Genomic DNA, 23,571 nt, shown 5'->3' with positions numbered 1-23,571 from the left:
GGGCAACTAGTGGGTAGAGGCCAGGGATGCTGTTCAACCTCCTCCATCGCATAGGACAGCTCCCCCCAAAAAATGCCATTTGAACGCTATCCCACCAAAACACCGAGGTGCTAAGGCTGTGAAACTGCACTACACCCTGAAGGCCTTAAGGACAGGGCAATCTATTTACCATATGCCAAGCATCTAATATGTAACCAACATTTTTTTGGGGGGGTGGGGGGAAGAGGGATAAGTAACCATAAATATCATGTGTATCTTATTATTGTGATCCTGTCAGATCTCTACTGGGATCTTTTGATGGGTCTTCACTTTCAGAGGTGTACACTAGAATATTTATGGACGAAATGAAATGTCTGGGTTTCCTTCAAAACAATCCAGGGACAGGAAGTGATAAAACAGGATTGGCCACGAATTGGTAATTGTTGAAACCAGATGGAGGAGGGTTCATGGGAGTTCATTCTATTTTTGTATATATTTGAAATTTTTCAGATTAAAAATTTTTTTAAATGCGAAGCACATTGAATTACAACAACAACAACAACAAAAAGCCCAAGATACCTCTTCTCCCTTACAGGATAGAAACTAAATGTCTTGGTGTGTCAATGTAGTATTTCTATATTCTTTCTTCTCACCTTCCTCTCATTTCTACCTCAGTCTAAGGACAAAACCTGGCCAGTGCTTTAGAGTATTTTTGTTCTGGAAAAATCAAATGTGTTCCAAAAAGTAACGCCTCTCTTGGATTAACTTCCAACTGACGTTCACAACTTTCCCTTCCATCCCCTTCACCTCCTTCCAAAACTCAGTGTGGCTGAGAGGGTACGGGGAAGGAAAGGAAAGGAAATTAACATTTACTGAGTGCCCACGATATGCCGGGTGCTGTCCTGAGCACACTTTTATTGTCTAAAAGTTATGTGGTAGAAATATGGGGAAAATTCAGTATTTTCAACATTCAATTTGTTCATTTTAACTCACTGAGAATTACACATTATATGTAAATCATGGCAAATTTGGTATGACATTAGTTGTGGGGGGTTTTATGCCCATTTTTCATGTGTATGTCCAAAATTTTAGGGCCCCAAGTTTCAGAGAAATTACTCTTCCCTTTCACAGTTAAAAAAAATAAAATAAAACACACATCGCTGACGTGGTAAAACCAATTTTACTGTGGAAATGCTATAAAAAATGGTCACAGCATCCAAAGCAAATAGCACGCACATGCCTATACTTCAAAATATGTCAGAAAATATGGCAGGATGGCATCACCTCAACTATTTTAATTGTTTTGCCATAAACCATAATATGCATAAACTATTCATGTTCTCTAAGTGAGTTATAATACAAAGTCACAGAATGACTCCTAAACTTGAATTCTCTCTTAAATAGTTTACATGTTTCCCAATATCTTAACCCTCTGGGGGAACAGATTTCTTTTTTCCCCCTAAAAATCTTCATCTTCTTCTCAGTTCATAGAGTGTTAACTATTTACTTGTAGTTTTTATTAAAAACTGGAATCAACTTCCACTTAGGACCGTGGTCAGCAAACTGTGGCTCACGAGCCACATGCGGCTCTTTGGCCCCTTGAGTGTGTGGCTCTTCCACAAAATACCATGGCCTGGGCGAGTCTATTTTGTAGAAGTGGCATTAGAAGAAGTTTAAGTTTAAAAAATTTGGCTCTCAAAAAGAAATTTCAATCCCTGTACTTGATATTTGGCTCTGTTGACTAATGAGTTTGCTGACCACTGTCCTAGGATAAGGCACAGGTTTTAAGAGTACAGGCTCTGGAATGGAGGTGCCTGGAGTCAAATCCCAGATCCACCATTAATCTGTGATGTGACCCTGGCCAAGTCACTGAGCCTCTCTCTATACCTGCCTCACAAAGGGGCTAAGAGGATTAAATATAGATCCTATGAAGCACAGAACTTTTTATTAAGTAAATGCTCAATGAATGTTAGACAATCATCATCTCCATCACCATCATCTATTGCTGAAAGTGTACACAGCAAAAGAAGGCTCACCCAACACTGGTTCCCAAACAACTGAGAAATAAAAACTGGCAAAGATGTGCTGCGGGAGCTCGGGAAGTTTCCACTAAAAACAGTGGCCCAGAGGAGGGGCCCAGAATTATTTATTTAGTCTTGATGGCCTGCTCTCCCTGCCCACAGAAGGAAGAAACCTTGCTTGAAATGTGTCCATGTTGTTGGCAGGAGCCCCTGAGAAGACCTCTGCCCGGCTGTGAGGCTGGCGATGAGAGCCTTTCTCAGCCGCCCCAGAAAACCCAAGGGCTGAGAAATACAACAGACCCGTGGCCGGGAGGGCCAGCGCTCGCCTGGCCCTGAGCGCCTGTGTCAGTAAAAGGACAGTAAAAGGTCCCGTTGGTTGGAAACTGTTTATCCCAAATGTCAATCCCAATAGGAGCTCTGCCCACTTCCAGAGGGAATATAGGATCGGTGTCTTACTATAGGAACGCACAAAGCTGTCTGGAGAAGGAAGAAGAAATTCACGATTCTATTATTCAAATAAGCAAATGCTATTATTTGTCAAATGTCACATCCCCTTTCCAATGGACTGTTCCAATGCACTGAGAGGCTGGGGAAAAACAGACTCGAATGCCTGCTTTGCAAAGAAATCCTTTGGAGTCAAAGGAAAAGAAACACAAAGGTAAGAGGAGTCACTCATAGTGCTGAAAACTGTCAGAAAACCGACCCCCTTCAGTGCAAAGTTAGAAAGTGTCAATGCATCCAGCCCCTGGGAAGTGGCCTACAGTCTAACCTCCTCAGTTTGTTTAACAAATCTAAGCAGTGAACTTTCGTCACTACACACTTCTCCACCAAAACCTAGTCTCAATTAGCAAATCTCCCGAAAGTGCTTTGATATTTGGTAAAACTTTCCCCTTGAACTTCATGTAAAGAAAACACTGACCCTTCACAATAATTACACTAAGTTTAAATAAAAGCAATTGCCTAATTTACAAGAGGAATTATTTAGAAAAATACTACCAGACTTAAAAGAAGAATGAATGAATTACTGGAAGTTATACTGCTGCAATATTAGTGCCTAATTATTGTCTGGCGTAGGAAAAAGCAAGCTGCTGCCTTCAATTACCAGCAGAATTGCCGCTCCCAAAGTAGGTAAGAGTAACAGAGGGAGAACGGGATGGCTGCCGCTATTGTTAAACCACTTTGCCCAGTCCAAAACAGAGCCAGCTGCTGCCCAATTGTGAAACACTTTAGAACAACAATTAATTTCTTTTTCCCTGGACCCAATAAACAAGAAACTAATTGGGCAGTCCATTTATTGAAAGACTATGGCTGCTGTAACTGTTTCAAATGGTTAAAAACCAACTTAAAAACAAAAAGCAAAACAAACAATATCTACAATGAAAACACAGCTGAGGAACCACTAAGCAGCTATATTTCACACCAACTTTTGGGTAGACGGGAAATGAAGAAAATATTGTGTTGCTTCTTCAAACAGGATAGCTGAGGGTCACAGCTCACACTCAGAAAGGCCTCTGGGAGTCATCTGGTCCAAACCCCTCCTTTTCCAGATAAAGAAAATGAAATCCGAGGCCCTGAGGGGAGACCTCCAAAGTCCCCCAGCCAGTCATCGGAGAACGGAGAACGCTAAGCGCTACCCCCAGGCTCCTGGCTCCACACCAGTGCCTCCCCGCACCCTCTCCTGCCTTTCTGAGTGGAGCATGCTCCTGGGAAGGGCGCAGATGTCACCACCAGATATGACAATAGGAACGACACTGCTGTTTTCACAGAGGTCCCGCAGCTGGACGGCATCCACATGCCTCTGGTCCGTTAGGTCCTGTTTGCTCCAGGGCCGCCCCTGCTGCCTGCTCTTGCCAAATCCAACAACGCTCGGATCAGAAATGCCATCCCAGAGCGGCCGAAGCCCAGATCTGGTGTCAACACCATCCAGCAGGTCTCGCAGCGGATGCCCAGCCACTGGAGTCAGGCTGCTCCCTGGCTTTTGTCACGGCCCCCAGTGCCGGTGACAGGCTCCTCTCTGCCCCTCGGGTGGCAGGAGGCAGCCTGGGGCTCTCGCTCTGAAATATTTACCCCAGAGGCTTGAAATCCACTTTCACTCTCCCAGCCTTCCCTTAGATTGGCACCTTTAGACAATGTTTCTTTGTTAACTGGAGCGGCCCATTGACGTTTGGTCCTTGACAGCTGCCTGGTGGGTTCTTGCTTTTCCGTGCCCTTGGCTGGAGCGCGGCTGCTCTGTCAGATCAGCACTCTAATAGCCCTCCGAGCCCAGCTCTGCTCCTCTGCTGGCTTGGCTGGCCTGGCCTGTGCCAGATCTGCTTTGCCCCGCCGTCCTCCCGAATATCAGTACCACCCCTCTTAGAGTGCATCCTTCCTTTTCTCCTAGAAGATGCATCTTGCTGACTGTTCCTGCGTGTGCAGAAAGAGTCATCTTTGGCTTCAAGCAACAGATGTGACCACATAAAATTCTGAAAATTATAAAAACACTTGTGAATACAAGTTCTCACCCTTCCTTCTGCTGTGCCGGCTAAGATGGATGGTCCTCACACACATAACACCCTCCCCAAAGGCATCTGCGATCGTGACAAAACACCACAATAGCTTGTGGCCAGCACAACCATTCCTAGGAGATCACAGAAAGTCCATCTGTCCATGCCAGGAGGAACTCTAACCTACACAGTCGAGGAAGCATATCTGCATGCGAGAGAGAGCGTGACACTGTGACTGGGATAACCTTGACTCTGATCTAATAATAAAGAGGAAATCACTCTGCAATAATATGAACAATAAAGATTGATTTAAAAAAAAAAAAGAGGAAATCATTTGCAAATGTATCCCTGACCACTGAGCCACATGCCAGTAGGACAATGACCTAAATAAATAAACAAACAAACAAACAAAAAAAAAAACTCCTCAAGCAAAGGATCCTTTTCTAAAATTAATAGTTGGCCATTTATATACCCTGTTTCCCCGAAAATAAGACAGTGTCTTATATTAATTTTTTCTCCCAAAGTTGCGCTAGGTCTTATTTTCAGGGGACGTCTTATCTTTCCATGTGCTAGGTCTTATTTTCGGAGGATGTCTTATTTTCGGGGAAACACAGTATCTCTTGAATGAAACTGGCCTTACAGTATTGGGGCCTCCTAGCGAGCAGCCCTGAGGCCCCTTCCTCTGACTGGGCCTCCAAAAACACACACCTCTAGATTCCACCTCGTGATGGATCACGGCGAGAGGCTTGGTGAACGTCTTCTTATTCTGCATCATGGCCCAGATCATCGAGGCATCCAGGGAGGTGCAGGCTTCATCGGGAGGCACGCACTGCAGAGAGGCAGAGCAGAGAGAGTCAGGGGTCACTCTATCGGCTTCTCCAGCATGGCCAGCACAGCTGTCCCGTGCCCCTTCTCAGACAGCGAACAGCTGGTTACCACAGAAAAACAAGACATCTGGGTGTTTCCCAAAGAACTGCAAATAATCTGGGAAGTATAGTGGCGGGCCCCGTGTATGCTCAGCTGCACTTAAAGATGCAAATATTACTGAACAGCTTATAAATATTGTCATTCTCCCCTGCCCCCCGCCCCTATCTTCCCACAAAACAACTGGAGGTTTTAGCGTTATTTAGTGTGAAAAATAAACTATCCAACAAATGTTGGCCCTAGCCCAAGCCGGCCTCACATAAATGGTTCATGTTTACGATCTGTGATTGTGGGAAACTTCATGTATTGCATTATGAAGGTGACAGATTTTACATCTGCTGTCCAAAAAGATAATCATGTTGTCGAGTTTGTTTGATTTTTTAAAAAAAAATCCTGATAAAGGCATATACAAAATGAAGCTTTCTAGTTATCAGTTTTTACTGGTCCCAAACAGTTCAGGGAAGCTGTGCCCAGGTGTGGGTGCTGGGAGATCAGCTGCTGCTAGCTATTTTAAGGCCCCAAACTTAGAGCTAGCATGCCCAATCCCAAAGGACCTGTTTTTAAAGCGTATGACCACATTCCATTACTTTTTCTTTAAAATAACTTTGGTTCCTTGTCTGTGGTCATGAGTAAGTGAAACTCTAATGTAAATTGACATCTATTTGCTTTTGCTGTAAGAAGAAATATATCAACCATTTAAAAAGTCTAGAGCGCCGAAACCGGTTTGGCTCAGTGGAGAGAGCATCGGTCTGTGGACTGAAAGGTTCCAGGTTCGATTCCAGTCAAGGGCATGTACATTGGTTGCAGGCAAATTTCCAGTGGGGGGTGTGCAGGAGGCAGCTGATTGATGTCTCTCTCTCATCAATGTTTCTAGCTCTCTATCCCTCTCCCACCCTCTCTGTAAAAAATCAATAAAAAATATATTTAAAAACAAACAAACAAACAAAACACAAAAAACAACACCACCAGAATCCTGCCGAAGTTCATCTAGAACTGACTTCAGCTTTAAAAAAAAAAGTCTATAGCAGGCACCCCCGAAAGTGAATTAAATCCAAGCTCTTCCCAGCACAGAAAAACAAAGACTTTTGGCTTTCCCGTCCTTGCTGCTTTGAGAAGCATGCGAGTCAGACACATACTATAAGCAGACCTCCATCCCAAAACAGAGAAAAGCCTTTACAATGGCCCTCTTATTGAGGGAAAGAGTGGATTTTCTGTGAAGGGGCATCATTGTTGAAAAGATTTGCATTTTAGGGAAAATTTTCTTACTTCCCTACCAGTTCTTCAGTCACGTAAGAGCCTAAGATTCTATGACTATCTCACTGCATGACTCTGGGCAAGACACTACTCTCTGGCCTTGGCAAAGGGCAGGGGTGGGGGTGGACTCAACAATCTTTGAGACTGCCTCCTGGAAGACCCTTTGGCTCTGTCTCTCATCACAGAAAACACTCAATAGTCACTAGAAACATATTAACTATAAGCAGTGAACAGGGAGACAGTGGTGACAGCCATCCTAAGCCACTGCTCTATAAATGGGGAACTATCTCATTTGCTCCTCTACCTGAGGGAAGCGAGGTACTATTATTTCAATTGTATGGATGAGGAAAGGCTGGTTCTGAGGATTCATGGAATTTGCTTCAAGTCCTGTTAATAAATAGCAGGTCTTACTTGTCAGTCCCCCTGCTCTTTCCACTGTGTCTTACCTCAGGCATAAATAGCGACTTCGGGTTTAGGGTAACATCCCATGTCATCCACTGGGACTTACAGCTCTCCTTAGAACGTTGGGAAGAACATATTGGGACTAATGTTCACAGACGAACACACTCTGAAGCTGGGCTTCCACAGGCCGGATTCAGTGCAAGGCAACAGCCAAAGCCATCAGTGAACACCCAGTAACTGCCAGGCCTCTCCTGCCTGACCCCTCACTCCTAACAACCATCCACTGCCTGCAGGAAACAGTGGGGTCTCCCAGCCAAGCGCTCAGTTCCCCATGGCTCTCTACCACTGTCCACCACGTCCCAACCGTGATGGCCACTGGAAGGTGAATGCTAAGGCATCAATGTTTCCCAAAGCAACCTAAATCACCTCTTGTGTAGGGACTCCCTAATGATTATGATCAGACTGGCTGTATTTTCATATGCACTACAAAATATTATTTGATACTAAATGGATGCCCCAGGGAATATAATAGTGCAAAGGATTCAAATCAATGATACTGATAATTTCTCCTCTTACCTCTAAATCTCTCTTACAACCAATGCAGTAAGTGAGAGAATTCCATATCGACAATACATGATTGATGATACAGCTCAACTATTAGACTTTTAGACATGGATTTATATGCGACTACAAAAGGATGAGAATTAAGCTTACACTGTGGTAAAATATGCACAGAATAAAAGCACGCACAAAATTATCCATAATTACGGCAGATCACACCCTCCATGCATAAGGTCATGAGGTAATTAAGTTGCCGACCCCTACTGTAGCCATTCCAGCAAGCTCAAAGGGCTCTGATTTCTGTACAAAATGCCCTGGTTCCATATGGGGAGTGGTACGAAGTAAACATAAAGAACCGGGATGGGACCAAGGAAAATTTAAGTATTTGTTAGTTTCCCTTAGAAGTCCGCCTGAGACAAGTCAACCTTATAATTCACACAGAGGAGGTCAAAAAACAATCGCAATACAAGTCTCGGTGGGACCTGGAAAAATTAATCCTCACTCTGAACTTGTCCTTTCGGCTCTCGGCACTCTTGGCACCGCACACTATCTGAATAGCAAAGATAAAGCCAGACCTCTCCCTCAGTGGAAAACGAGTCTTGATTTATCATCCGTAAGGTACTATTACTTAACATGCATGGAAAAAGAAATCATACTGTCGGGATTTATTCTCTAAGACTCCAGAAAACGCACAGTTCCTGCCTCACATGGACGTTATTACTTCCATCGGGCAGCTCCCAAACGGAAAGCCGCCACCTGTAAGAACTCGTGGTCAGACGTCTCTGGTAAGTCACGCTGTCTCACCTAAAAATGTAACCGCGCACGTGGGCGAAGGCCCACTCACCTTGGGTAACTTCTGGGCGTCCCTTTCCTTCTTGGTACACAACGTGAGCTCACACTGCAGAAAGAGCAGCGAGGTGTTGAAGACGGGCTTGAACACAAAGCTGAACCGCTTCTTATCGATCTCGGCGTGCGGGATGGGAAAGTGCACTCTCTTGGGATTGTAGAATTTCACAGAATCGTCTTTGGGACAAATGTTTTCAATGATGGTGTAATCGGACATCCTATCAGGGTTCGAATTTGGAGAGATAAAGCATGTTTGGATGGCAAATCCCAGTTCCTGGTCGGCCTTGGTAACAGACACCTACGGAAAACAGCAAGATCAACACGGAGAAACAAGTCAGCGTCTTCATTCTTACGTTAGGCACAAGGGGAGCACACCAACACCGTCCTCCCGATGAGAGGCGTTTCTCTATTCCCACAACATCCATCTGTGGTCTTCTTTTTAATAAGAGTAACATATATACTCTTTGAAGGAAAAGATATTTTCTATTTAAACTTGATATGGATGGTGACAGTGAAATTACTTAGTTCAAACGCCAGCCTGGAAGATTCCAGTACAAAATGACTAAGTCTCTTCAACCTCCCATAAGTCCTCTGGGAGATAAAAATAAAAGCAAAGTGGATTTTCCAAAATAAATAAAACACCAACAGGCAAAGCTCCTGATGTCATAACAGAGCATTTGTAAGGCAAGCTCTTTTTTAAAAAATTGCTCAAAAAAACACAGAGGCAGAGTCTATTTAATCTACGCAGGGAGTACTGGCTTCTAAACTGCACAAGTCAGAGTGGGCCTAGCACATGGCAAGTAAATTACCGATTCATTTAGAGTCCTGCTTCGCTGGAGCAGTAGAGCTGGCCCTACTGTGGCTGAATGCCAGCTACAGTACAATCTGGTGCCGATCACGGGCCTGGCAAAGTGTCCCAGCTGCTCACAGGTCCAAGCCAGGCCTTGCCAAGTACTCTCCCTTCACTCTTTCAGCCCAACGGTGTTTTAAGGGAAATCTAATCTGGAAACGTTTCCGACTCATTTACACTTCCCTCTTACAAAACATTCTATGGGCTACGTCCAACCCTTGTTAAGGTTCTTTTCTTTAGAAACAGGAAGTCATGTTTGGCCCAGTGTAAACAGAATTCAAACCTCAACTATCCTGAACTCAGCTACAATCCCCGCACCAGGCTGGACTCTCCATTTGGTGGCACGTGGATGGCCGCGCAAGCTGCCTCCCCGCTCTGCGCTTCATTCCTCAACTAAACTTAGGATCAAAGTAAACTTAAACACTTGAGGAATAAAGTTGGGCTTCCACCATAGGCGAATAGCTCCAGAAGAGCCTCCAAAGGCACGGAGACATGAACACACTTTCCGTTCTGAGAAGCCCAGGGGAAGGCCCGGGCCCTGCACGGGGCTCACAGTCCAGAGCGCTCTTCGGCAAGATCCCCTCGTGGTGAACTACAAGACACTCAGCAGTGGAGATGATGACTATGTCACTCCGTTGTGCCTGAAAGCTTAATCCCTCAGCACGATCTGATGAGATAAACGTTTTCATCTCTACTTTATAAACCGAGGAAAAAACTGAGCCTATGGAAAAGATGGCTTGTCAAGATCATATCTTAGCAAATACTGGGAATAACCAACATTTCAGCCCAAATATTCTGGTCACAAGTCCATTTTCTCTTTACTATTCCACTGTAGCTACAGCGTCAACTCAACCAGGTCTGAGAAGTGGCCTTGGAAGAACACTTTGCAGGACATATTTCTAGCAAGTAGTGTTTGATAGTCTGTAAGTAGTCGTGTTGTTATTTTTGCAATATTCCTGAAAAAATATTTTATCTTGAAAAGATAGCAACTTACACATACCCCAGTTAAACTAAAGAAGTCTCCTTTAACATGAAGTCAGGACCCACAGTGCAAAACTGTGTGACAGAAGAAATGTAGATCTTTTCTCTCATCTCAAAGAAATATGAAATGGCAGAATGTCTAAGGTATCCCAAAAAGTCGTTTTGGAGGAAAAGGGTTATTAATAAGTCTTTTACTCTAAAATGGACTGGAAATGAGTATTGGAGGGCTGTGGGCTTTGGAGTGAGACAAATCCCAGGAAATCGTGTGCCCTGCTGCTCATGAATGTGAGCTCTGAGCTTCAGTTTCCTTCCCTGCAGTCTGAGGGCGACTACCTACTAGATGCGGTCATTGTGAGGATGAGTAAGATCAAAATGACATGCAAACAACACAGGTGCCAGCTACTCCATGAACATCAGCTATTATTAGTGGTATTACTCAATATTAATATTTGGGGGTGCCGAAACCGGTTTGGCTCAATGGATAGAGTGTTGGCCTGTGGACTGAGGGGTCCCGGGTTCGATTCTATTCAAGGGCTTGTGCCTTGGTTGTGGGCACATCACCGGTGGGGGGTGTACAGGGGGCAGCTGATCGATGTCTCTCTCTCATCGATGTTTCTAACTCTATCTCTCTCTCTTCCTCTCTGTAAAAAATCAATAAAATATATTTTAAAAAATTTGGGGGGTTATTTTCAGTTTTTTAAATTCCCCAATACAAATGAACCAAAAGAAAAGTTGCCATTATGTGACCAAATATCACTCAAGATGACCAAAACCCAGATGGAAAAACTGATGATCTAGGGAAATAGAAGATTCTGGGAGGGGATATGATAAGGATGGCCAGGAGGAAAAAAACTTGAAAATAGTTCTTTTAGGCAAGACAACGATTTAGTAAGTTTTATTTACCCTAAGAAAAAAATTCTAGAGGGGAAAAAAAAAATTATTTTCTTATTAGCAGTGAAATCCAAACTGAGAAATAAAGAATATACATAACTGCTACTCTATTTAGCAAAATATTTACAGATTTAGGTGGTCTAAAACAACTTTAAAATAAAACAGCTTATTACATTTCCCCCCTGCCCCAGTTCTCCTCAATGTACTTGATATTTAAAATGGTAGCAAAAAGATTTGGCTCATTTCTTTTTCATCACTTGACAATGTCTTTGACAGAATTTAATTGTAAAAAACAAAGATAATATATGACAAGATATAATTGGGAAGATATGAATAAAAAGCAAACAAACCCATATTTTAAGTAGGCCCACACTGGAGGGGAAGGGAGAAAAACCAAAACACCCAGGGTTGGATACACAGGAAGATTGGCCGCAGATTAGCATAAAGCAGCTGAGCCATAAATTAGCAAAGCCAGGCACACATTTGGAAAACAAACTGCAGTTAAGCAGAGCCTCTAAAATCTATAGCACAATGGGGAGTCACGGATCAACTGCACATATGAACCGTGCAGCCAGAAAAGCAAGAGGAGAACGGCGATCTTGGGTTAGAAAAGATCCATGATTAGGAACAGCAGGGAGAAAGCAGTGTATTTCCCCCAGTGGAGAGAGAAGGTGAACCCAAAGAAAGAGAATACCTCCTCAAACAGGGAATTAAAAAAGAGAAGAGATCCAGGAAAACGTCTAGAGTCAGCAGGCTCCATCCCAGAATCAGCACAAATACGAGAGTTAGTTGTCTTTCTAAAATAGAAATTATGTGCACTGCAGGTACTGTAATATATAGAAATATCCCTTTTGGCTGTTGAGCTTCTCACTCTCCCCACCATGAAGCAGAGCACTAGTTTGCAGTTGAGCAGTGGAACTAGCTCATTAGAAGGTGACTCCTCTATAAGACCAGAGGCCATCCTAGGGACATAAGGAAAGTTATCTTCTCTAGAATCCAATCTGAAAACCTGGATATTTGCACTGCGAATACGTTACATCTTCTCCCTTTTCAAATGGCACTTGAGAATACATGATAGTAGATAATGTGGGCTCTGAACTCTAATAGGTGCTACCTGTGTGACCTTAGGTAAGTTTTACCTCGATTTCCTCATCCACAAAATGGGGATATTAATAGTTCTGTCTCCGAGGACTGCTTTGAAGAATAGATTATTACAATATTTATAACTGAGTTTGGCACAAAATAAATCCTTGGTAAATGTTAGCTGCTGTTATTTCTTTATTATTACCACTACCTAATATTTTTGTAGCCATTCCACAGACTTATGCTATGCGTCATCATTACCACTGTATATAGAAAATAGGTTTTTAAAAATATATTTTATTGATTTTCTATTGAGAGGAAGGGAGAGGGATAGAGAAAAGGAAACATTGATGAGAAACATCTATCAGCTGCCTCCCACACACCCCCTATTGGAGATGTGTCCACAACCAAGGTAGATGCCCCTGACCAGAATCGAATCTGGGACCCTTCAGTCCACAGGCTGATGCTCTATCCACTGAGCCAAACTGGTTTCGGCTAGAAAATAGTTTTAACAAATTTATAGATACATTTAAACAATGATCTAGGGGGGTAAAAAAAGAAGACAATTTTCACGAGATATATTAATAGTAGCACACAGCATTTCACTAACTTGTGTGCAGTTTAAAAGATAGTATGTGAGGTGGTTTGAAACATTTCATGGTTACCTCTGACACTTCACATACTGAGCTACTGTTCCAAAAATGCTAAGCAAGAAGAGGCTTTATCAGAATTCACACTGACAATGTTTTTTGTTTGTTTGTTTGTTTGTTTGTTTTTAAATATCCATCTATAGAACACTCTCCATTTAGGATAATGTAGCAACTCCTGAAATGTTCTGCTTTGGTCAGAAATCAAGCTGGAAGCATTTCCAGCCAGAGCTGGCCAAGGGCTGCGAGGACGAGCAGGGCGCTGTAGCTCACGCCCCAGGAGCTACCACAGCTGAGCGCTAACTCGAAGCCAAGGCTAAGGTTGCAGTCTCACCTCGACATAAATGTGTCCGTTCTCTGCCACGGAGAAGACGCCCTGGGAGGGGACCAGGAAGAGGTCGGTGTTGTACAGCTCCATGTTGAAGGTGATGTTTCTGTTGGGCGGGTCCTGGAAACTCCTGGGATTCCCCACCTGCCGCAGGCTGCAGTTAAACTGGGGGGAAAACACGACGGAGGAAACTCAGTCAAAGGAAGGATAAAGGCCTTGCAGCTTTATTTATGAGCTTTGGATTTTAGCATCTAATTCCCCACCCCTCAAGAGTTCCTAAAGACACCATCTTCCACATACTACCTATTACAAACACACACTTACCACCACAACTTCAGGTCTGCTAAAGGGGGAAATGTCTCCTTCTTCCATATCTCCTTGAGGTCCATTATCACCAGACTCCAAATCTTCAAAACCATCTGGCCAACCACTACTACCCCCGGGGGATGGAACCTGTATCACAATCTAAAAGGCAAAGACAGCACAGAGAATGTCATTAAAAACACCAAATCACATACATTTGGTTTTCACGTGCATGCATGAAAACCACACACACACACACACACACACACACACGCACACCTCCAAGTGTGCTTAGGATTTCTTCTTTTAAGAGATGAAAAATAAAGAGAAACCCAATTCATGATCAAAATATGTATCTTCCTTTGTGAAAAAATACAAGTAATTTCAAACAGTGAGAAAACACTAGACGTTGAAATAGGGTTGGATGGGGTTGTCAATAGGCCTGCCTGTCTAGTAGGGTAGGGTAGCTTCTCTTCATATTAAAAATTCTAAGAAATATTAAGAGCTGGATACACAGGGAGCTTTTGTTATTTGTATCAATCAGGTTAGTAAAAAGTTTGGCTTGAGTTAGAAGCAAATGGCTTAATGTTTACTATTGAGCCATTCTCTCCTCATTTTTTCTCTTGTGCTCCTCCCCCCACTTTCTTCCTAATATATTTCTCTATGGTGTAGAGATGAACAAAAGAACATTATGTTTTATTCCATGGCACTGATTGAAATGATTATTCCTAGGTTAGCTGTGGATAAGATGAAAAAATTCACCTAAGGACCATGACTTCATAAATAAGTTCTCTGCATATGTAGGACAGTCGTGCTGTCCTTTTGTTTTATTTATTTTTTGCTTTACATGCTTAGATTATGAATATGTTGCAAAACAAAAATATACAGTAAGTTTGACAACTACTACAATTTTAATTGGAACAAATAGCTAGAATATTCACTGAAGGCAATGGAACAGGAAGAGAATGTAGGAAAACCACCTCTCTATTCTTTACCAGGTCCTCAAAAGGAAACTATTGATGAATTAAAACAAGCACCTAGGATACTGCTTTCCCTAGTCCCATCATCTCATCATCATAATCACCACCACACTGTATACATATAAGAATAAAGGGTTTTAAAGGGCTCATGATACACCTTTCTTTTCTGAGGCAAATGACCCTTTTTTAAGTTTTTATTTAACAGACAGATTATCATAGCCTCTTATTGGTGTTAATTTAGACACAAGTTTTAAATTCCAAAATTAAGTACAGTATATCAGTAATGTGACATTCATTATATCTGGGGGGGGGGGGAAATAGACAAATGCAATAAAAATTAGTGTTGGAATTGGCAGGAGGGTGTTCATCACAGAGGTCAAAGGTTCATAAATTATTCCAACAACAAAGGAAGAGCAGCGGGGCTAGCCTGGTGATGAGGAAAGATGAGTGCAGGAGAGGTCAGGAAGCCAGATTCAGCCCTGGCTCTGTTGTTCACTAGGTTCTCAAATCTAAGCAAGTCTCTTAACTCCCTGGAGTTCAATTTCCCACCTGTGAAATGAGGAAGTTGAATGATGTCATTGTAGGGCTCTGTCCAGCTCAGACATTCTAAGACTGTCTGAGGCATGATAAACTTGGGCTCACAGGGAGAGTCAGTGCCCACACGAACCACAGTGACTAGAGTATCTGATCGCTAGTCTATTCCCTAGATGGGTCAGCGTGTCTATCCATCAGCAGTGGAATGAAGAGGAATGAGCAGCATTGCCTTCCCTGTCCCAGGCCAAAGCTGGAACAGGCACTAAGAACACACACTCCATGTCAAAGCTGGATATAGGGAGCTTGATCCTTATTTTACCATCCACAGTAAAGCTCTTTTGAGACGTCACATGTCGAAGGCTTTTAATATTTCCTGCCTATGGTCACCTCTGCAAGAATAGGTTTAAGCTGAAAGGCTTTGGATGCACTGGCTTATCACTGGGGGAATCTGGAAATCCTCCCTCCGGGAAACTTCAAAAATGGGAGATTATCTTCCATCTATGTCTTTCTTAGAAGTGGAGACACTAAATAACAATTTCTTAGTAGCCCTTTCTGGATTTCTCTCTTTTGGCTCTTTTGTTCATGGGGAGGGAGAGCTCTGGGCAGGACTCAAATGAGACCAGAGAGGACCGGGTCTGGTTGGCTCAGTGTGTAGATGTGCTCACTCATAGCCCAAGGGCTTGGCTTTTATCTTAAGGGCCAGGCCTCTGATCCTGCAGCTCAGCCTGAGAGACAGGTCATAATTATCTTGCCACCAAACCCCTTTTCACCAGGACATGGAAGGGATGACCACAGATGCTCCAAACAAGAACCAGGGCCTCCCAATTCCCACAGATTCACCAATAAGGCAAATGACACAACCATGTCCAGGGTCGAAGTACATGTCATTCTGTTGAGAACTGACCCTTGGCTTGGTTCGGGCCTGGGGTATATGCCCCTCCCCATTTTCACAGAAATGTTAAGACTAGCTTTACGGTAACACCCTGCAAGGCTCCGGCCCAGGGCCAGGCTTTGCTCGGGAGGACACTCACGGAATTGAAGTAAACCACGCCATCCGGGGCAGACCGCCGGTGCCGAGTCCCGCAGCCGTTCAGGGGAGACTCCAAAATGAAGTGGGTGCCGTTCATCCTGGCCTTGCAGTTGGGATCCAACAGGGTGAGCTCTATCCCCGAGTAGCTGTTGGACTGAAACAACAACCACCCAAACATAAAGGGGGCTCCTGGGCAGCTCCGCAGCACACAGTTAACGGTTTGCCTGGTCTTCCCCATCGAGGTTGTTAGAGGCCTGTGTCCCCCACCCCCTACCTACCGCCTCTCAAACAGGATTGTGTTTGTTGGCCTTGGAAACCCAATAGCAAAATATTGACACACAAGGATCTGGAACCCTCCTTGTTGAGAACACAACAGTGACTGGGTGAGAATCGCAGCCCAGGGGAAGTGACCCCATCCAACTGAGAAAACAGTATGGAGCCTCTGGAGTCCCAAAGCGAAAGAGCTGGAGAGGAAGAACTAATGCGTACTGGGGCGGGGAGTGGCCTTCTCTTCTCTCCTGTAAGGAACTGCACTAACCTGAAAAGAATCCTTTTCTACAGCCACGGTCATCTTCTCATGGTCGCATTTGACGGACAGGGCCACATCCATGCTGCCCTGCACCTCCTCAGGCTCTCTGGGACCGGGCAACAGTTGTAAGCCGGGGATGACAGGGTCCTTTGGCCGGGGGAGCCCATCTTCGCCCCCTTCCTTCTGGCCTTTCCTGGGGATGTCCAGGAAAGGAAAGGGGAAACCTCCGCTCCGGCCTTTCTCTCCCCGGATGGGTGGGTTGTCCGGGCTCCCAGGGTCCAGCAGGATCCGTAACTCAGGAGGGATGGTGTGGACCTCCTCATCTCTCATCTCCTCTGGTGGTGACAGAAGACAGCAAAACATCATCAGTGTTTGACGCTAGGGCACAACCATCATCAGAGGCAAGAACAGGAAGAATGAGCATGGAATGGGTGTGTTATAAAATTACGCTCAGCATGCCAAAACCGGTTTGGCTCAATGGATAGAGCGTCGGCTTGGGGACTGAAGGGTCTCAGGTTCGATTCCCATCAAGGGCATGTACCTTGGTTGCGGGCATATCCCCAGTAGGGGGTGTGCAAGAGGCAGCTGATCGATGACTCTCTCTTATAGATGTTTCTAACTATCCCTCTCCCTTCCTCTCTGTACAAAATCAATAAAATATATTTAAAAAGAAAAAAAAATTACACTCAGCAAATAATATATGAGTAGTCTGGAAGCCTGAATTTTAGTCCTGGGGTGCTTTCTAACTCACTGAGTGGCTTTGGGCCAGTGGCTTATTTCTCTGTGCCTCATTTCCCCACGTTTTAAAATTAAGAGGTTTAATGATTAATGAGATCAAGTGGTTCTAAAATGGGTTGCACATTAAAACCACTTTGGAAATGTTAAAAAAAAAAAAAAAATCCCTTTGCCCAGGCTGCACCCAAGATCAATGAAAAATCAGAGCCTCTGGAGTGGTACCTATCCGGTAATGTGTTTTAAAGCTCCCCACACTATTCCAATGTATAGCCAAAGTTGAGAGCCATGGGGTCAGATGATTTCTAAAGCCCACAAGCTATAAAAATCTATGATTTGAGTAAGTTATGTGGGACAATATTAGCCTATTTGCATGCCATTAAAAACTTCCCTTGAGTCTAGAGATGGGTTAGAAGAGCTTCTCTAAGGATTTTTTAGACTCCTTTTTTGATTGCTAAGCTGTAAAAGGTATCTGGGCACCATGGCCTTTAGAGCCTAGACCTAAAGAAGAAAATAAAAAGCGTTTAGTTTAGTTTTGTTTTGCTGTTATTTTTTTTCTAAAAATGTGGCTGGCCCTGCTACTCATTCTTTCAAAGGGATGGACATATTCCCAATTGAATTGATCCTTGGTGTTTTTTCATATTGTCAACAATGCAGAGGAAGAAAAAAAACACCTCTCCCCAGTATTATCTGCAACCAAAGCCAATAGATACATGCTTGAGGTCAATCCACCTTGTTGAGAGTTGAAAGTGGAGATGATCAGGGACATTCCTCTCCCCTGATACTATCTTTTTGAAAAAGATAGCACAGCTGTGTGGGTGCAAAATGTGTCAGAGCTTTGGAGGGCTTTATAATTTTTACTTTGACAAAAACCTTCACAATGACCCTGTGAGGTAGGTCCTATTGTCCCCCTTTATTACTGAGGAGGAACAACCTGAGGCTCAAAGTTAAGTAACTTCCCCCCTCAAACCGTGAATAAATGGCAGAGCTGGGAGTTGAACCTGCATTCCTATCCTTCATTCTATTGGCACTGCACTCAGTACTTTGGGTGAGGAACAGATCTGGGGGTCAGAAAACTTGGTATTTGAGTCCCTCTAGCTATAAGGAAAATCTCAAGAACTTGTTAAGCATCTGCCATCTGCTCCATCCATCTGGGGTGATAGATAGTTCCTCCATTCCCTCCGGGTGAGAATGAGAAAGCACACGTATGAGTCCTCAAGACTGTTTTCATGTAAGATACAGCTTGACCCAACCCTTCTTCCTTGCAATCTCAACCCCAAAACATCTCAGCTGCAAGTGACTATGAGGTGCCTCTGAGGGAGAAAGCCAGGCTCATGTATCCCTAATGGAATCACAGCGAAGGTGATCTACACAGCAAAGTTTTCCAACATTCAACCAACACTATGCTACCAAAAAACAAATCTGCATTCAAGATACTTTCCTCAAAATAATCTACAATACTACATAACTTTAGTAAGCTTTATAGTAAAAAGTATTAAAAAAATTATTAAAACTTGCAATAGAAGAGCAGGACCATGTAGGCTGAAATGAGAGTTCCCCATTGGAAAGCTTCATTTGAGAGATATTTTTAATACAGTTTAAAAACAAACAAACAAAAAAACCACACTTACCATTGTTTTCAAGCCGAAGATGAAATCTGTTAGCCACAGGAGCCACCGTGTATGACGTCAATGGGCTGTAGCCATTGTCCAAAGCCCACCTGATTAGATTCTCCTGGGTTGAAGGAATGTCATCTCGTATTGATTTGGTCATTATCATGGATCTTTCACTCTCTTTCCCAAAGCCAATACTGTTAGGAGCCTGAAGAGAGTAGCAAAATTTCATGTATGAGTCTAAATAGTGCTTTAGATAAGAATAATTAAATATCTAAAACAAATAAAATCTATATTGTATATAAAGAAAGTATCTATTCTTTTAATCCCTATTTTCCTTGGACTAAGAATAAGAACACTGATGTGAAGGGAAAAAAAGCATATATCCTCACCAGAGGATATATTTATTGATTTTGGAGAGACTGGAAGTGGGAGAGAGAAAAACAGTGATGTGAGAGAGAAACATGGATCAGTTGCCTAGCCCACGTACTCTGATCCCCAAAACCTAGGTATGTGCCCTAACTAGGAATCGAACCTGCCATCTTTTTGGTGTACAAGACAATGCTCCAACTAATCAAGCCACCCAGCCAGGGCTGAAGCAAAAATCTATAACAACAGATTAAGAGAAACCTATTCATGCTGTTTGATCATAGCATTCGGATTCATCAGCTTATGTTGATAAAAATAATCTGATGATAGCTAAGTAGCTACATACTAAATATTTCTAGTATGTTACTGCAGAGTTAACATTGAAACTATTAATACACAGACTCCAAATGTGTATGTATACCAAACTTTCCCTTATTTTTATTTAAAATCATGTGTAAAGTATACAGACGTGCATGTTATATTCTTTAAAAAAAAAAAAAAAAGCCTGTTTCTACTTCCTGTGGCCTAGACTTCAGTAGTAACTAGGAGACTATCTCATCTATGTAAACTATTAAGTTCATATGGTGAAACAACCAATGTTTATATTTCATTAACAACTTATGACCTATTTAGCAACCCCGTAATTGTATTTATCGGCCAATTCTATTAACTGAATAGGCTTAGATTTTATGTTCTAAATATGAGTTAATTTAGGTTACTGTGCTTTTAAATCAATATTTTATCCAGCAAAACAAATCGTTCTTAAAATTGGCTTTCATTTGGTCATCAGTTACAAAATTAAAACTGAATGATAGACATCTTCCTGAGAAAGGACCTAAGAGGACTCTGTGAAACCAGGACGTGGGAGGTGATTTTCCAGCCACCTCTAACTCCTGCATCAGGGATCCCGTCCAATGACGAAGGAGTGACTGAGGACCCAGCGGGAAGGCTGCATCGTCAACAACTGCTTCTCAGGCTGGAAGCCCCGCCAGCCGGCAGATTATGGCATTTCCACGCTGCATAAAAACCACTTTAATTTCCACGCCCAATTCCTTTCTCCTGCATCCATGCAGCATTTTCCCTAAATTCCCCATTTGTTTCCCCCTCACATGACTAAATGTTAATCCTTTCCCACTGCAAAACCATAGGAGATTCACAGGCTCTAAGTTCTCTCGGCCTCTTTGGTTGTGGGAGATTGGCTGAGGACACATTTTCGATCCAAAGATTAAAGGAGCTCACCCAGTATGTGTTTTTATGACCCAAGGTGCTTATCTGAGAAAAACAAAAAGTGCCACACTGGACAGGCACAGCCATGCGCAAAGGGACAGACAGCTTCAACCAAGTTCTGTGGCCATTTGCAAAAAAAAAAAAACACACACACACAAAAAACACACACACAAAAAACCCCTCAGCTTCACAGGTTTGGAATATTCTAATTCTCATTCTGATTCAAAGAAAACTCCCTGAGGGAAGGAAGGGTTAAAAATAGAAAGAAAACTAAAATAAGGAATGATCCAATCTGTTCTTACAACTTTCTGTCCATTGAGTCAACAGCAGTTTTTTTTGTTTTGTTTTTTAAATACATTTTATTGAATTTTTACGGAGAGGAAGGGACAGAGATATCGAGAGCTAGAAATGTCGATGAGAGAGACACATCGACCAGCTGCCTCTTGCACACCCCCTACCAAGGATGTGCCCACAACCAAGGTACATGCCCTTGACCAGAATCGAACCTGGGACCTTTAAGTCCGCAGGCCGACGCTCTACCACTGAGTCAAACCGGTTTCGGCCAACAGCAGTTTCTTAAGCACAGCTTCCTCCCAGCCTTTCAAGGCGGCGTGTCGTTTTGATTGGCTGGAGTTGCTTGGCCTCATCTGCCCTAGTCTTTCATGTTGCTGGACAGCTGAGAAAATACTGTATTTCCAGAATACTATCACCATAACTGCCACCTGTCCTTTCTGCACCCAGATGGAGTGATTTGTTTACACCTTTCCACATGAAATCTGGGAGCTGTCAGTACAGCTCACATTGATTACGCCTTGGGATTTACAAGGCTACAAATCTATCTACACGTTTGTAAAGCCGCGAGGCTTGGAGTAATGGCAGGCAAGTGGGCTGCCGGCAATGAGTGAATTTCTCACCCTGTGTTTCTGGGAGTCCCCAGGGTTTCCCAAGGCCTCAGTGTAGCCACTCCAGTGGGAGTACGCAAGGGGGTATCTCCAAACACCGCTGCCATCTTTCCCACTCACATCTCCATGAAGGATGATGAGCTACGAAACTCTGAGTGCCTCCACCTCCTCCCCGACCACTCAACACACGTTTGCATCAGAACCGCTGGTGTAGGGGAGGGGCCTGCGGGAAGGGCTGGGCAGACAGTATGGTCCATACTCCCACTGGGATGGAAAAAAAAAAGTGTCTAAGCACAAACTGGCTATTTTCAACCTTAAAGTCCTAAGGCCATGAAATAGTACAACAATAAACTTTTAACATGTTTCCTCCATCTATTCTTTTATGTTTTGGAGGTTCTTCCAAGATGCGATTATGCAAAGGAAAAGCTAGGGCGCGCACAGCAAGGAAGACACATCCGGAATTTTCCATTCTTGCCCACAGCACAACCTTTGCATCTCTTTGGACCACTGTGTCACTTGGAAGGTTCATTCTGCTCACACCCCACCCTTCACACATACACCTGCCATCCATGCTCTTCTTTAAATTACCCCATCAAGTTCCTTACAATCGTTTAGTAGACAATTTTCTTTGTTTTCACTTTGTTTAGAGAAGTTAATTATTCCTAGAGACCAACTTTCAAGGGTCGCTTATGGAGGAAAGATGAACTCCCTTTGTAAGGCACAGGTACTGTGCCAGGAGCTTTACCGAGGCTATCTTACTTAACTGACCTCTAACATATAAGGAGACAGGCGCTGCTGTCTCTCTGCTGGAGAAGGGGAACTTGGGGCTCACAGACGTTTAGAAGCACTAGCTGGAACTCACCCTGGGCAGGCATGTGCCAAGTATATTAGATAATATACCCAGTGCCCACTTAGCAAATACTTGTTAAATGGATAAATTAACAAATGAACAAACTCTGTTAAACCTCACAATTACTCTCAAGATGAGTACTATCATCATATCCATTTCACAGCTAAGGAAACAGACTAGAGTTCAACTGGCTTACCCAGAATCAACTGGGAGTAACGACAGTTGGAGATGGGATTTGAATCCAGGCCTGTCTGGAAACAAAGCCAGGACTCTTTCCACTCTACCATACTGTCTTCAAAGGACATACTACAAACAAGGTCACTATAAACCATGTTCCTCTTTCTAAGCACAACTGTATGCCTTCTTATTAGTGGGTAACTTTCCCTCACTGCACAGTTAGAATTCACATCTCAGACAGGGAGTTAGGAAATCACAAAGCATGAAACCGATTGGGGGAATAAAAAAGAACATCATGAAACATTACCTAATTGTTTAGTAATGCTGTCATGCATTGTCCAAAATTGGCCTGGAACAGGAGTACAGCCAAGGAGAGAAATATAAACACATCTTACACTGAGATGAGCAATCCCCCATTCGCCAAAGTGGAGACATTCAGAGCGAACCCCAGGCCCTCCACGGGCCAGGCACTCATACTCAGGGACAGACAGAGCACTGAAGGTCGGGGCTGAGGGAACATTTACACAAGAACTCCAGCAGGGAAATAAAATGTGCCGTATGTTTTTGACTTTCAAAGCATGATTCCCTTTCCTGTTGTTGTTATTCTGAAGTTAAAAACACTTGAATGGTGTGCCAGGCAGCAAAGGTTGCAGACACCTCAGGTCACCGGCATCCCTCAGGGCCATGCCAGGGAAGGCAACCCACACAGCTCTGACTTCACAAAATCACTGCTGGGCCTTGTGCTCAACATCAAATTAATGTATCATCATTACACAGGATGGCTTGCTTGGATGCTTTCAAAGTTTAAAAGGAAAAACCACAGGAACCAGAAACGATTACTTTAAATTAAGACGTGTGTGTTCGCGGCTTTGCCTGCTGCCTCTGGTGAGGCCTGTACATGACGTTGCCTAGGGGACCGCTGGTTTTGCTCTCTGCTGTATCGCACGAAGGTGCCATGAAGGAATGACATCCAAACCAAAGGCTACCCTCTCCCCAGACACTGCAAACATAATACCCCCTCCAATGGATTCAATGCAGATACAGAAAGACGAAATGGCCACGATTAAAAAAAAAA

The 23,571-nt window shown here is 43.4% G+C and overlaps 1 protein-coding gene across 3 annotated transcripts in view; it reads right to left on the bottom strand.

The window, feature by feature from the left end:
* Positions 1-23,571, bottom strand: part of TGFBR3 (transforming growth factor beta receptor 3) — a 199,080-nt gene that overhangs the window by 17,064 nt on the left and 158,445 nt on the right. For all 3 annotated transcript variants that reach the window (XM_045584353.1, XM_045584354.1, XM_036443900.2), the window contains exons 8-14: positions 18,990-19,179; positions 16,636-16,961; positions 16,099-16,251; positions 13,575-13,715; positions 13,257-13,415; positions 8,469-8,768; positions 5,192-5,312 (exon numbers count right to left, since the gene is read on the bottom strand). In XM_045584353.1, the coding sequence (XP_045440309.1) occupies positions 5,192-5,312; positions 8,469-8,768; positions 13,257-13,415; positions 13,575-13,715; positions 16,099-16,251; positions 16,636-16,961; positions 18,990-19,179 (1,390 nt within the window). The remainder of the gene's footprint in view (positions 1-5,191; positions 5,313-8,468; positions 8,769-13,256; positions 13,416-13,574; positions 13,716-16,098; positions 16,252-16,635; positions 16,962-18,989; positions 19,180-23,571) is intronic.

This window comes from Pipistrellus kuhlii, unplaced genomic scaffold (assembly GCF_014108245.1).
Source record: "Pipistrellus kuhlii isolate mPipKuh1 unplaced genomic scaffold, mPipKuh1.p scaffold_m20_p_2, whole genome shotgun sequence".
Lineage (NCBI taxonomy): Eukaryota > Metazoa > Chordata > Mammalia > Chiroptera > Vespertilionidae > Pipistrellus > Pipistrellus kuhlii.
The sequence above is the reverse complement of the archived record's forward strand: the minus strand, read 5'-3'. Positions and strand labels throughout refer to the sequence as shown.